This window comes from Ochlerotatus camptorhynchus, unplaced genomic scaffold (assembly GCF_037179485.1).
Source record: "Ochlerotatus camptorhynchus isolate MF236.1 unplaced genomic scaffold, CSIRO-AGI_Acam_v1.1 ptg000010l, whole genome shotgun sequence".
Lineage (NCBI taxonomy): Eukaryota > Metazoa > Arthropoda > Insecta > Diptera > Culicidae > Ochlerotatus > Ochlerotatus camptorhynchus.
The window spans coordinates 2,613,906-2,628,682 of NW_027040502.1; the positions used below are offsets into that span (position 1 = coordinate 2,613,906).

Consider the following 14,777-nt stretch of genomic DNA (forward strand, 5'->3'; position numbering starts at 1 on the left):
TCTTGTACGACCGTGTTTGGACGAAACACAAGGGCTGCACTTTGATCTATGACGAATCATACGTCAAACTCGATTTAAGCAGATTTCCGGTCAAAAGTTTTACATCGCCACTGGACGTGGGGATGTGCCGGGAAGATTAAGTTCGTGTTTGCCGACAAGTTCACGAAGAAGGCCATGATTTGGCAAGCGATTTGCAGTTGTGGCCTGAAAACGGAACCATTCGTCACATCATCGACGATGACATCCCAAGTTTACATCGAAGAATGCCTGAAAAAGCCGTTCATCCACAAACCTAGGCGCAAAATCATCTTTTGGCACAGCTACCACTACTCTAAAGTGGTTCTGGTGTGATATGCTTCCAACAAGATCGATTTTGTCCCCAAGCTAATGAATCCTCCGACTTGCCCGGAAATTCGACCAATCGAAAAATACTGGGCAATTTCACAGGAGCGACTTCGACGAAGCGACGGGGCAGTCAAGGACATTCAGCAAATGCGGGCAAAATGGAAAAAAATGCGCTGATTCCGTGTTCGTTTCCACTGTGCGGGCGCTGATGGGCTCCATCAAGAGGAAGGTTCGAGATTTCGTTCGAACCGAAGAAATGTAACCATCTAATGCTGTAACCGAAGGCCGAAACTTGTTCGTCTCGGCGTGGAACATATCGATCGGTGATTTCTCGCTGGGCAAATACCGTTACGGTCTTCTTAAGTCCCTTTTCAGCTGCATTGCCTTCGCGGTCCTGCAGCCAATCGCCAAGGGGATTCGGGAGAGTGTCATCACGTCACTTGGTCGCACAATTCGAAAATTTGAGTCGTCTTCATGATGCGGATTCGGCTGGCCTTGAGAAATCGGACAGCTGCTCAAACCATGACGTCAAAATCGTCATCGGAGATCTTAACGCTCAGGTCGGCCAGGAGGAGGAATTCAGACCGGTTATAGGAAGTTCAGCACTCACCAACTAACAAACGCCAACGGCCTTTTTTTTATACAGGGGGGAATCTGCTCACAGACACCTGAGAAGGAACACAGGGTGTGGGGATGGGAAAATTTCACTCCCGACCCACTAAACCTTACCCTGTGCGCTTGGCCCTTGACCTCCCCGGAACGCCCGAAGGCATTACTTCGTAGGAGGGGCCGCTGTAGCGCTATGGCGCCTCTCTAGCAATACTCTATCGATCTAGTCGGGCAGTAGGCAACTGCTGCTCGGCACGCCACTGTCGTTGTAATTCCGAAACTATGTGGGTGACCGCAGTCACCACCGCGCTCCAGTTCTCGGTGGTACCACACATCCTAGGAACGATGTTATCCGGACTGGTATCCGCTCCGCATATCGCAAGCATAGCGCTCGATGCTGGCTCGAAGCGTGGACAAGCGAACATACCGTGTTCGGCGGTCTCCTCGACGCCAGCACACGTGGGGCAGATGGGAGTACTTGCATGTCCGACCCTATGCAGGTAGCCCCTAAAGCAGCCATGGCCTGACAGGAACTGTGTCAGGTGGAAGTTTACTTCCCCATGGCGCCTGTTGACCCAGCTTGATACGCCAACGGCCTTAGACTCATCGATTTAACCGCCTCTAAGAACATGGCCATACGTAGTACCTACTTCCAGCGTAGCCTCCCATATCGGTACACCTGGAGATCACCGCAGCAGACAGAATCGCAAATCGCCCACGTTTTGATCGACGGAAGGCACTTCTCGGACTTTATCGACGTCAGGATCTATCGCGGCGCAAATATCGATTCGGACCACTACCTTCTAATGGTCTAGGTGCGCCAAAAACTTTCCGTTGCCAACAACATTCGGTACCGACTCCCGCCACGGTACAATCTGGAGCGACTGAAGCTGCCCGAAGTCGCTACTGAGTACGTGCAATGCCTCGACCCAGTGTTGCCGGATGAGGGAGAGCTCAACGAAGCCCTTCTTGAGGAATGCTGGAGCAACGTGAAAGCAGCCATTAACAGGCGCCGTTGGGTTCGTGGAGCGAAATCGACGGAACGATTGGTTCGACGAAGAGTGTCAGACGGTTTTGGACAAGAAGAACGCAGCGCGGGCGGTGATGCTGCAGCAAGGAACCCGTCATAATGTGGAGCAATATAAACAGAAGCAAAGACAGCAAACCCATCTTTTCCGGGATAAGAAGCGCCGGCTGGAAGAGCTGGAGTGTGAAGAAATGGAGCAGCTGTATCGTTCACGCAAGTTCTACAAGAAACTCAACGTATCCCGCCAAGACATTGTGCCGCGAGCCGAAATGGGATAAGGAAGGGGGTATCTTAACGGACGAACGTGAGGTGATTGAAAGGTGGAAGCAGCACTACGATGAACACCTGAACGGCGCAGAGGCGGAGGACCAAGGCGGCAGGAGGAATGGCTTCGTCGGTACAACGGATACTATCCGACAGCTTAAGAACAACAAAGCAGCTGGGAAAGATGGTATCGGAGCGGAACTTATCAAAATGGGTCCGGATAAGTTGGCCACTTGTCTGCACCGACTGATAGTGAGGATCTGGGATACAGAACAGCTACCGGAGGAGTGGAAAGAGGGAGTAATATGCCCAGTATATAAAAAAGGCGACAAACTAAAATGGGATAACTATCGAGCGATCACTATTCTTAACGAGGCCTACAAAGTGCTTTCCCAGATTATCTTTCGCCGTTTATCGCCGCTAGCAAGCAGATTTTTGGGAAGTTATCAAGCCGGTTTTGTGGACGGGCGATCGACAACGGACCAAATCTTTACGTTGCGGCAGATCCTCCAAAAGTGTCGTTAATATCAAGTCCCTACGCACCACCTATTCATCGATGTCAAGGCCGCTTATGATACTATTGACCGTGAAGAGCTATGGAAGATTATGGACGAGAACAGTTTTCCCCGGAAGCTGACCAGACTGATCAGGGGTACGATGGATGGTGTACAGTGCTGCGTGAAGATATTGGGTGCGTTATCGGACTCGTTTGAAACTCGCAAAGGACTTCGACAAGGCGATGGTCTATCTTGCCTCCTGTTCAACATTGCGCTAGGTGTTATGAAACGTGCGGGCTTTAACATGCGGGGCACGATCTTTAATAAGTCCAGCCAGTTCATCTGCTTCGCTGACGACGTGGACATTGTCGGAAGAACGTTTCAGGCCGTGGCGGGAGCAGTACACCAGGCTGAAACGTGAAGCAGAGAAGGTTGGATTAAAGGTGAATACGTCGAAGACAAAGTATCTGTTAGCCATAAGCAGAAGCGTGACAATCGTCGGAGATGAGTGAGGTGGTGGATGAATTTGTGTACCTCGGATCATTGGTGACGTCGGATAACAACTGCAGCAGAGAAATTCGTCAGCGTATTATTGCCGGAAGTCGTGCTTACTACGGACTCCACAAGACCCTGAGGTCGGGTAAACATCACCTCCGTACTAAATGTACCATATACAAGACACTGTTAAGACCGGTAGTTCTCCACGGGCACGAGACGTGGACGATGCTCGAGGAGGACCTGCAAGCACTGGGTGTTTTCGAACGACGATTGCTTAGGACCATCTTTGGTGGGGTATGTAAGAACGGTGTATGGAGGCGCAGGATGAACCACGAACTGGCGCAACTCTTTGGCGAACCCTGTTCAGGATGCAGGAAGTGAAGCAGGATCTTGGAAGTGTGGTACGGGCCAGAAATTGCAGACAAGCAGCCACGGACCGATTGAATTGGCGTAACATTGTGAAGCAGGTGCAATCCTGAGGGATGTCGGACCAGGATAAGTAAGTAAGTCAAACAATAAGTGCTCCGAAGACATCAAAACAATTTTACGGAAATGTGCACTTTAATCACACTTTTTGCATTTTTGGGGCAGTTTAGTTTCAGGTTCAATCAGCAATTCCCAAAATAGAATATTTTTAAAGTAATTGTAATTGTAATTAAAATTGTAATTTATTTAGTCAAATGTAATCCTGGTGGATGAACCCTCTATCAGGACAAGGAACGTAGATAATTAAAAAAAATGTAGTTTAACGTTTTTATAAAAAAATCTTAAAAAACTGGAAACTTCTCTGAAGACCTGAAAAAACCTGGAAAAGTCAAGAAATTTGATTTTGGAATATGAGTAGAAACCCTGAACTGCCATCCCTGCACACGGCAGAAGTATTGTCAATATTTCTATCAATATCAATTTCAACAATAATTGGATCAACAATACAGGGCTGTTCCTCATTAAATTTGTTATATCGTCCGATGAAATATTTCAAAGCAAATATGTTACACGATTGATTTTATAATAGTATTGTCAATACATCCTATATTGACGTCAATACATCGATATTGACAATATTTCTGTAATCACAACAACAATATTATTTATTGTCAATAATTCCCGCTCGCGTCAATATATTGGTACGTGAGGGGATCACTTAAGCGAACCCCACACGTATCAATATATTGACGTGAAAGGGAATAATTGACAATAATATTGATGATGTGAATACAGAAATATTGTCAATATCGATTTATTGACGTCAATATAAAATGTATTGACAATAAGATTATTGGCAATAAAAGCAATCTTGTAGGGTCCACTTTAAAGATTTTGCGTCGATATGTTCATCAATATTTTCGTCGTCAATCTTTGCATCAATATGATCGGCAATATTTAATATAAAAAACCCTACAATACATTTTACCTAAACCAGTTACCGGTTCTGTCTATCAAGTGCACAATGCAACGCATCAAGTTGTCGTCCACTCCGACTCTCTTCACCAGAGCCAATCCGACCAGTTTGGGAACTCATCATACCAAAGACGCACCCGGGTAATTGTCAAACGAAAGCGAATCCAACTTTCACTGTCACTGGTACACACTTTAATAGCTGCAATCCAACACCGTTTAGGCATAGGCTTGGGAAGCTTGGCAAAGCAGCAAAAAATAAAAAAAAGTTCAACGTCACCATCAAGGCAAGGCTCCATGCATGTGTATGGTGTGTTGAGTTTGACGAGCCGGACGAGCCTACTGAACTTGTAAAACCGGGATGAGTGAGGTGCAAAAATGAAAGAAAGAGCGACTCAATTAGTTCGTGGAAATGAGCTGCGAAATTGCTCCGGCTCTCGGGGGGCTTGCTTTGATTTCGCGCACCATCACATCGCTGCACAATCAAAAGCAAAAATATGATATAAATCAAGATTGATCACTTTTCATTAGTTATGGTTTTGTTGTGTTTGACTTTTCCTTTTCTCTCATTTGCAGACATTTATAGCAAAGCATCCAGATGGGGCGTCACTCACCGAATCGTTCAACAACAGGCTCGTCTACTACACCCGGACGCGTGGATTGTTCCGGTACTGCTACCCGAAGGAGAAGCCTCCAGCGTCATCTGGTGAGTGAATAACTATAGCTAGCTAATTAATTTACTGGTTTGAACATCGCGACCATGTGTATGCGTGGGAGGAAATCGGATAGAACAACAGTGGCTTGAGTTCCGTCGAGTGGAACATGTAATAGGTGTTCTGCAGAACAGAAGAGCACGTGAGAGTGGGTCGATTGCTGTAGCTTTTTTTTTTTAATAACGGTGGGGATCCCGTTCGTCGTACGGTGCATTTCGTAGCAGCAATAGATAACTGATAATTCGATGGCGGTGGTTTCATAAACGGTGGCTCATCTCCACCACCGCACCTTGCACCGAATGTTTGGCCGGGGATGTAGCGCTATTGACCTTGTTTTCGATTCGTTTGGATGCGTCTGGATTGCATTTTTTTGTTGGTCTCTCGATGTTGTTGTTGTTGTTGATGATGATGATGTGGGTTGCGAAAGGTTGCGCAAGTATTTGACGATATGCTGTGGTGAGTTTGAGTCAAATGTGCAACATATCCACCACAAAAATACTTGACAAAGCAAGTAAGTTGCTTGAGGTTGATGAATCGCGATCGAAAACCGGTTTCCGAAGAAAATTTTACCAACAAATTAGAGCAGAAAGAAGTGTTAATTCGTAGTAAAAATTCCCCTTTGGACCACATTGTGCAGACGTCATTAGCGCTTCGCGCTCGATCTCGACTATGCTCATTCACAAATATTTTCCCTTTCGGGCACAAAACTGACGCGAAGCAACTCTGCTGAGCGAACACGTTTGTCAGTTAAGGAAATTGAAACCATTATTGCAAACCATGCGTCCATACAGTACGTAAAATAAAAACTAGTTATTTAGCGCTCATTTTCATGCCTGCACTGGCACCATTCAAGAGGGTACATTGCCACATTGATTGGCGGCAGCGCAAACGGCGTGAGATGGTGGAGAAATTTTTCAAGCCGAATTGCAGCAGCCCCCGTGCTTCTGGTCCATATGAATGATAAGTTTTTTTTTCGAAATTAAATGCACCACTGCTGTTGTGATTTTTATGGTCTGATGGCTGCTAGAAAATGTAGTTTTGCCATTTGATGTGTGGAATGCAGCTGTTTTTTTTTGTAGCTCCTGAGTGAGTTTACAAACTTTTGTGCAAATTATTTGTAACAGCTCAAATCCTTTCTGTCACTCTGTATTTTAAGCCAAGCTTATCATTCATCGTTGAAAATAACATTTTGTAAATCTTATGACGATTGATTGAACGTAGATGAAGATGGGGATACTTGATCCTCCTTGTTGATAAGATTTAATAGCTTAGCCTTTCGTCGATACTAAGACAGAGTTCAATGACCATAGCACTTGATGAACATTATATTTAGAAAAGTTTTGCCCACTTTTCTGAAATTTAGAAACGTGAACCAAGTATCTCGACTATAGAGAGATTTGATCCCTTATGTTCTTAAATGGTTTGGTGTCTAGTATTCCAATAAATAAGATTTTCTAATAGCCATAGTTTTTTGCCCACATGATCGTCGAATTAAACTTTAGAACCCTGGTATTAACTTGAATAACCTTCGGTGCTCATTTTTATAAAACTTCTTATAATATTACGTCTTTGAAATGTAGCTTTTCGATCCCTCCTCTTGGCTAGTTTTTGCACCTTGCTGCTGGTGGGCGGGCTTAATTTCATGCTTTATAGTGGAGTGTTGGAGACGGTAGGTTTATGGACGGCATTGCTGGCTCATGCCGCGATAGAATGGCGCCATGGGCAGGCGATGGGGATTACTAAGATTCCCCTCTCCGATGAACCACTGCATGAGAGAACCACAGATTTAGGGCAGTAATAGTATCACACTTGTTATTCCTTTGGGAAGTCGAGACATTTTCCAACCCGGAAAATTCCTAGACCTGTACCGGGAATTGAACCCAGCCACCTCCAGCATGGTCTTGCTTTGTAGCTGCGCCTTTACCGACTGAGCTAAGGGAGACCCCACGGTAGTGGATGGGAGTGTCTGTCTTTAACTCGCTCAAATCGGTTCAGCAACCGCCAAGAAAAGTAAGTGAGTATTGCTGTTTTATTGGTTAAATTCACTATTTTAGTCAAATCTCCGAAATAAAATATTAGAAATGGAATTCAATAGAGTTCTGTGGCAAGCAAATACAAAAAATGAAACAGCCATCGCCAAAAAACGTGAGTGAGTATTGTTGTTTGATTGCAATATTTCACTATTTTGGTCATATCTTTTGAACCAAATGTCTGATTTGAATTAAATTTAATAGGGTTCTATGAGAGATAAATAAAACATAAGTGAACCGGTTGCACTCAAATCGGTTTGGTCATAGCCGAGACAAGTGAGTGAGTATTGCTGTTGTATTGCAAATATCACGATTTTGGTCAAATCTCCGGAACCAAATGTCCGATCGGGATGGAATTCAATAGGGTTTTATATATGAGAAACATAAATTGAGTTTCTGGCAGCCTTATTTGCTGTTTTGTTTTGATTCTGCGTTCCGTTTCGCATCGTTCCATTTCCCTTTACTCCATTTCATGTGCTAAATGACGGATCTGCCATCGCCAAGAGAAGTGAGCTAGTAGTACTATTTTTATTTCCTTTCTATCGAGTAGAAATCGTAAATAATATTAATGATTTCTCCATGCACAAAACAATAATACGTTTGTTCTGATCCGTTAGTTCATAAGCCGCAACATGAAGCCTATTACCAACCGGTGGAAACTAACGATTTTAAATTGGCTTACTACTTGACTAGACTATTGGTCCCAAGCAAATCGATTAACGTACCCCATTCAAGTCGAAATTCTAGTACTACACAATGTTTGTTTTGATTCGCTATGAAAGTTTGACAGATAAAATGAGGGGTTAGTGAATTTTCCTATGTTTCGAGGGGTGAATCGATTAGCTTGGGACCGATGATAGTACCAGAGCTGAGCCAAACAGTTGAGCATGTTTCTTCGGGACCTACTAGTCTTAGAGTTACCTCTATGCTATACAGCGCATTGTATGAATATTTTTACACTAATTATTCTCAAAACAAAAGAAGCGCTCCTAGTGAATCCACTTCCGTAGAACGAAGAAAATCTAATCTAGTAGGACGGGAATTAGATCAAAAACCCTATATATCTGATCGGGATAAACTTTTTGTAAGGTTCTACTGGAGCTATAAATACACTATCTGAATATTGTTCCGCTCATTTCGGTTCAGCTATCGACGAGAAAAAAGAGTAAGTAACTCAAATCCACGCACATACGTCCACTCAGAATTTTTTTCACTTAGATGTTACATGAAAACATATGAATATTTTTTCCATCTAGTTTTGCACGTAAATTTTACTTTTTTCATATGTACACTCCCGTGTATAAGTTTAAGGACACCCCCAAAAAAACATGACAAATTTGTTAGGTTCATATCTCTGTCATGTTACGTTCAATTTTCGTTCTCTTTAGATCATTTGAAAGACAGGTATTGAATGGAACTTTCCTCGTTGGCAAATTGTTCAATATAATTTTCAAATTTTGTGTGCTAAAAGTTCACCCAAAGTTACAATATTTTTCAAAATTTACTCTGAAGAATCGTGACTGATTTTCTCAGAATTGGGTTGGCCAAATTTTGAAATAAAAGTGGTAGTAGAACACTTAGGGGTCGTCCATTAATTATGTCATACTTTTAGGGGGGGAGGGGTTTTTTGGAAACTGTGACGAGCGTAACAAAAAACAATTAAGGTCGATATAAAAAATGTGGCAAAGGGGGGAGGGGGGTTGAAAATGGGCCAATTTGCGTGACATGCGACCTTCCCTTATGCTATACCATTCATACCATTCAAATAACCTTTGGAGATCGAAAATTGAACAAAACATATTTGCATGGTTTTTTGGGGTGTCCTTAAACTTATGATCGGTAGTGTAGATCGGTTCTAAAGCTTTAATTTCAATCCACATAAAACTGTAATAGGTAGTATAGGCCTTTGAAGTAAATTTCACTATATTTTCATGTAACATCTAAGTGAAAATCACTCAAAGTGAAAAGATCTTCCCCCAATCCACTAGAAAGCAACATAGATTTTATACTACTTTCTAAGTGAATTTTACTACACTTTCGCTTAAATTTCAGTCATTTTCTTTGTATCAAAACTGTTGTTAGACGTTCTAAAATGATTTTTCCAAACCATAAAAATAACTGAATAGATATTTGTTTATTTATTTTATTGTTCAGCTTAATGCAGATGGTCATATAAGAAGGGCTGTTCATAAACTAATTGCCAACCCCTCTACCCCCCTCTTGAGATTTGATTTGACATTTGAAATGGGCATCGTATTTTGATACCATTCTTTAGAACCGCTTGATAGCTACTAATCATTTTTATAATTTTGTATGGACAATTGTCTACGCGGGAGGAGGGGGGGGGGTCATGAATTAAAAAAAACTGTCCACGTAGCTAATGAACAGCCCCTTACACGTTTAAGCTATTTTATACACGCACAAAAAACTTACAATCCAATGCAATACAACTGCCAGCTGCACTTCCTCTGCCTATCTTTGGGGTGAGATGGTAAGGAAATCAAACTCGTCGATTCCTCGTTTTACAAAAATATATGATTAGTAAATGCTGTATGATGACGAAAATAAAACAACTTACTATTTAAAAAATTAAACAAATCCAACGGAATTTGCAAATCTAGCAACCGGTCGTCAGCAATGCACCGTTCGTACGCCATATCTAGAGTAACATTTGAAATGGGCCTATGTCCAAAACGTAACAAACCAGAAAATGAATTTTATTTTTTTCTGCCACTATTCAATTCATATTTAAGTAATTTGAAGTATTTTAGGTATTTATATTGTTCACAATATCAATAGTAACTGTATCTAAGCATACAACATCCAAAATTTGTGAAAACCTTGCAAAAATATATTAAAATCGATAACAATTTAATTTCATGAACTAATAAGCCTCTTTGTGAATCTTTCAATGAATAGGCCCTTTTTAATGAGCCGTTGTGCTTGTCATTAGAAATGGTACACCCTTTGCTAAGCCTTTTCGCTACGTCAAATAAATTCAAAACAAATCATCGGCCCTGCCTCAAACAGCTTTGGTTTGAAAATTTTCAATCATCGGCCCTTCTACGTCACTAGGCCTATCAATGAAATGAAATAAATGATTGGTTGGCCGTTTTAGCGTGCGGCCCTATTTGCGGAGTTATTTTTAATGATTTTTCTCGATTATGCGGAACTTTCCTACATGATTAGTAGCTACTAAGCGGTTCTAAAGAAAGGTATCAAAATCCGATTTGTTTACGTTTTGGACATAGGCACATTTCAAATGTTACTCGAGATATTAGGTTTTGTTTACACGGTAAGAAAAAAGTACCCAACGGCCAGTTCACTTTTACCTTCTTTTGACTAGTTTGTCTCCTTTTCTCATACTAATGTTGTCAAAAACGGAGGAGCAAAACCACCCAACAGGGGTAGTAAAGTGTGGGAACCCAACGTTGAGTATAATCATATTTACCTACTGTTGGGTACAACTAACTTACTTTTGGTTAAAAAGCCAGTGGAACATTCCATACGAACTGCACACAAGTAAATGAAAATTACTTTGACCCGCTTTACCTACTTTTAGGTTCCTGCACTATAGTGCCGAGATGAGTGAAAAGAACTTAATTTTGGGTACTTTTTTCTAACCGTGTACACGGAGATGAAAAACTACTCAAAATTAAGTACTTTTCCCTCAATTCCGGGGTTCAGCCCAATAACCCAAATTTGAGTAAATCGCATATAGTAGTTTCCATTTAATATCAGCAAAAAAAAATTACCTACTCTTAAGTATATTCTACCCAAAATTAAGTTTAATTCACGTAAATTTGAGAATATGCATTTTACTCAAGAGTAACTTATTGGGCTGAACTATATCGTTGGGTCGAATCTCTTGTTCCTTTGTTGACAACAATAACGAGTGCAAGTGAGAGGCTAAAGTCAATATTAAGTAAAAAAAGTAGAAGGGTCTGTGCCTAGGGGCACGAACGGAAGCTTGACGTAGGACCGCTAGTGGACAGAACAAATGTGAAGAGCATTTCGTTCTTTTAATTGATCAATTATCTATTATCTCAACTCTTTCCGTTTTTGAATTGTAGGCGTACCAAATTTGTAGTAATCTTTTTCAAATAGAAATTTAAGATTAAGAGAATCAATCAAAATCATTTGCACTGCACCCCTGATTCCAAATTTGGTTACAAGATTACAACTCTGGAGAGCATTTTGAGTAGTCGTTGGGGGTTGTGATTCTGGACAAACAAGCTCAGATAAATTCTATTCCAACTCTTTACTGATGTAAGCTTGATGGCCCTGAAAAGGGCCGTTTTATTGAAAAGGACATCCATGGCCACTTACGCTTGGCGTGTTTAGTGTAGGTGACAGCATCACGGACCTCATTTTCCAGGAAAACCTTCAGTACACCTCGTAGATCAGATCGGAGATACGTTTGACACCACCACGGCGAGCCAGACGGCCGATGGCGGTTATCTCGAAGAACTTTGCGATGACGCTTGGCGCATTGCTGTTCACCACGCCATCCGAAGCGAAAATGAGCTAATTTCACACAGCAGCGCTCTTTTATATCTTTTCAGGTTAAAGCAGAATGATGTGCAACCAAGTGGTATAAAAGCTACAAAGACTCCTCCCATTATGAGTAGTTTGCTATCAAGAAGCGACACTGGCTTTTTTCCTTTTGCATACACGGCGAATGAGAACGACCCAAAATTTGAGTTTAGTTCACTCATAATTGCCAAAAGTGCAGGAACTCAGCGATGAGTAAATTTGTCTCACGGTTTCATAAAAAATCTGCCAGAAAATGAGGAAATTGACGAAAACTTTATTCAGTGTCGGAGTAGTACCAATAGACTGAGTGAATCCAATCTTTACTTTTCTCAAATTCGGGAATTTTTCCCTGGAAAATCGTTGAAAAACCTGGGAAACATGAGGCAAATTTACTCATCGCTGAGTTCCTGCACTTTATTTCTTATAACTGAGATAACTAAACTCAAATTTGGGTCGTTCTCATTCGCCGTGATATCACCTTGAAAGATATCGGCTCCGGTGGTTACCGTGATTACCTGTCACCACAGCAGGCCTGGGTCCAATCTCAGTCGGCGCCACCGGCATGTTCTAAGGCATAACATCTCTGATCACGCCTTCCTTCGGGAAGTAAAGCCATTTATCCCCGGTTGAGTTGATGGGTCGATTGGTAGGGTCCAGGTGTGGGAGCTGTCTCCCTGGCGTCTGTAGCATTGGAGCTCAGTACACGGCGAATGAGAACGACTCAAATTTGAGTTTAGTTCACTCATAATCGCCAAAAGTGCAGGAACTCAGCGATGAGTAAAATTTGTCCCATGGTTTCCTGTGGAAACCCTAAAAAATCTGCCGGAAAATGAGGAAATTGACGAAAATTTTATTCAGTCGCGGAGTAGTACCAATAGACTGAGTGAATCCAATCTTTACTTTTCTCAAATTCGGGAATTTTTCCCTGGAAAATCCTGGAAAAACCTGGGAAAACATGAGGCGAATTAACTCATCGCTGAGTTCCTGCACTTTTGGTGATTATGAGTGAACTAAACTCAAATTTGAGTCGTTCTCATTCGCCGTGTACGGAAAACAAATCTCGCGTCACTTTTCAATAGATCCTATCTACATTGATCGATTCTCTTCATCGACACTCTCTTTCGTAAATAACTCGCCTTCACATATGTTTCCTGCCGTCTTCGTCGAATTAGATGCTAGATTGTTGCTTCTTCCATCGAAAATATCCGGCCGTGGCGATTCAAAGTTGATCAAGGTTGATCAAAATAATTTGTACCCCTGCTTCCAGTTTGATTACATGAGCATTTTGTGTGATCGATGGCTCTGAATATGGACAAACAGGCAGATGAATTCTATTCCTACTCTTTACTGTAATAAGCTTGATGGTCCTGAAAAGAGCCGTTTTGCTGCCAAAGTTGATGATGATTTAACCTCCGAAACCAAACAGAGTGCGTCTTCAAAACGTAGATGACATCCATGGCCGCTTACGCTTGGCGTGTTTAGTGTAGGTGACAGCATCACGGATCCCATTTTTCAGGAACACTGTCAGCACACCTCTTAAATCAGACCAGAGATACGTCAGACACCGACATGGCGAGCCAGACGACGGATGGTGGTTATCTTGAAGAATTTGCGTTTGGTTCTGAATATGGCGATGAGTGTGCAAAATATTACGCAATTCCATCCTCCCTATTCGCACGCGCCCGAGGATCGGAGACGAATGCCACTTCGACTTGTTTCGCCTACTTACTACTCTCTGACGACTGTGCTGGGGAAGCAGCATATGCATGTAGGTAATTGGAGGATTTGTTAGTTAATTCGACGCTTTTGGACAATTACCAGTCATTTACCAGTTTTTCAATAGTTTCTTGTTGAAAATCAACATTCGGAAGCATTGTTATCGATGCGTAGCCATATTTCTGATCGATTGGTGATAAAATTATTGAAAGTGGACCAGGGGCATCTGAGTTATTAACGTTCAAAATCTTTCTTAATTTGTTACATGTTCCATTTTCGGTTTTCACAAAGTGTACCCCCATATAGAAATCAAAGACGTAGTCCTACGTCAAAAGAACTCAAATTTTGGGTAGTATTTTTTCTCCGTGTAGGTTTTCTATCACCACTCAGAAATTTTCACACTATAAATTCATGTAGAAACTAAGTGAAATTATCTTACATGAAATTCACTTGAAATTTATATACATTTCATCTAAGTTTCAAAGCTTATCACATTGCTTTTAATATGATTTGTAATGAATTTTACTAACGTCATGTACTTTTCAGATAATTTATAATATCTGAAGGTTACGTGTTTTTTTTTCCAGTGTAATTTATGTGACAAATTTTTTGAGTGTCGATAAATACACACACAGATTCATTTTCTGATCTTTTCTAACTGAGTCGATTGACATATGACACTCGACTTTCCGGACATTTGTAATGTATTTTCAAGTGATATTTATAGTCTTTCGTTCCAACGCTGTACGAGAAAGGCAAACAAAGGTGATTAAGCTTGGATATTTCGTAGGTACGAAGAATGCACAACTTGGTTTGATGTCCAGTCGCAACTGCTAGCCGCTAGGCTTGCCGAGCAATAATTCAATCATAATATCCCCATTGGGGTGCTTCATCTTGAAAAAATAAAGTATTAAATTTCTTAGATCCAGCTACTTTATTATCAGAGCTGCCAGGTGGTTTTATAAAAAATCTGTATCCACTCTATTAAAAAATCTGTATTTTCTGTATTGACGATTTTTTCTTAATTAATCATGTTTTGTTGTTTTACAAATACAGTGCATACAAAATAACCATAAAAAGTGCTTAACCACCTATTCGGGCTATCGTACTAACCATACGGGATATAATTGCGCCTTTTGTGATA

The 14,777-nt window shown here is 41.5% G+C and overlaps 1 protein-coding gene across 1 annotated transcript in view; it reads left to right on the forward strand.

The window, feature by feature from the left end:
• LOC135700087 (transmembrane protein 235) overlaps positions 1-14,777 on the forward strand; it is an 89,516-nt gene that overhangs the window by 39,175 nt on the left and 35,564 nt on the right. The window contains exon 2 of the mRNA XM_065220480.1: positions 5,215-5,344. Within this exon, the coding sequence (XP_065076552.1) occupies positions 5,215-5,344 (130 nt within the window). The remainder of the gene's footprint in view (positions 1-5,214; positions 5,345-14,777) is intronic.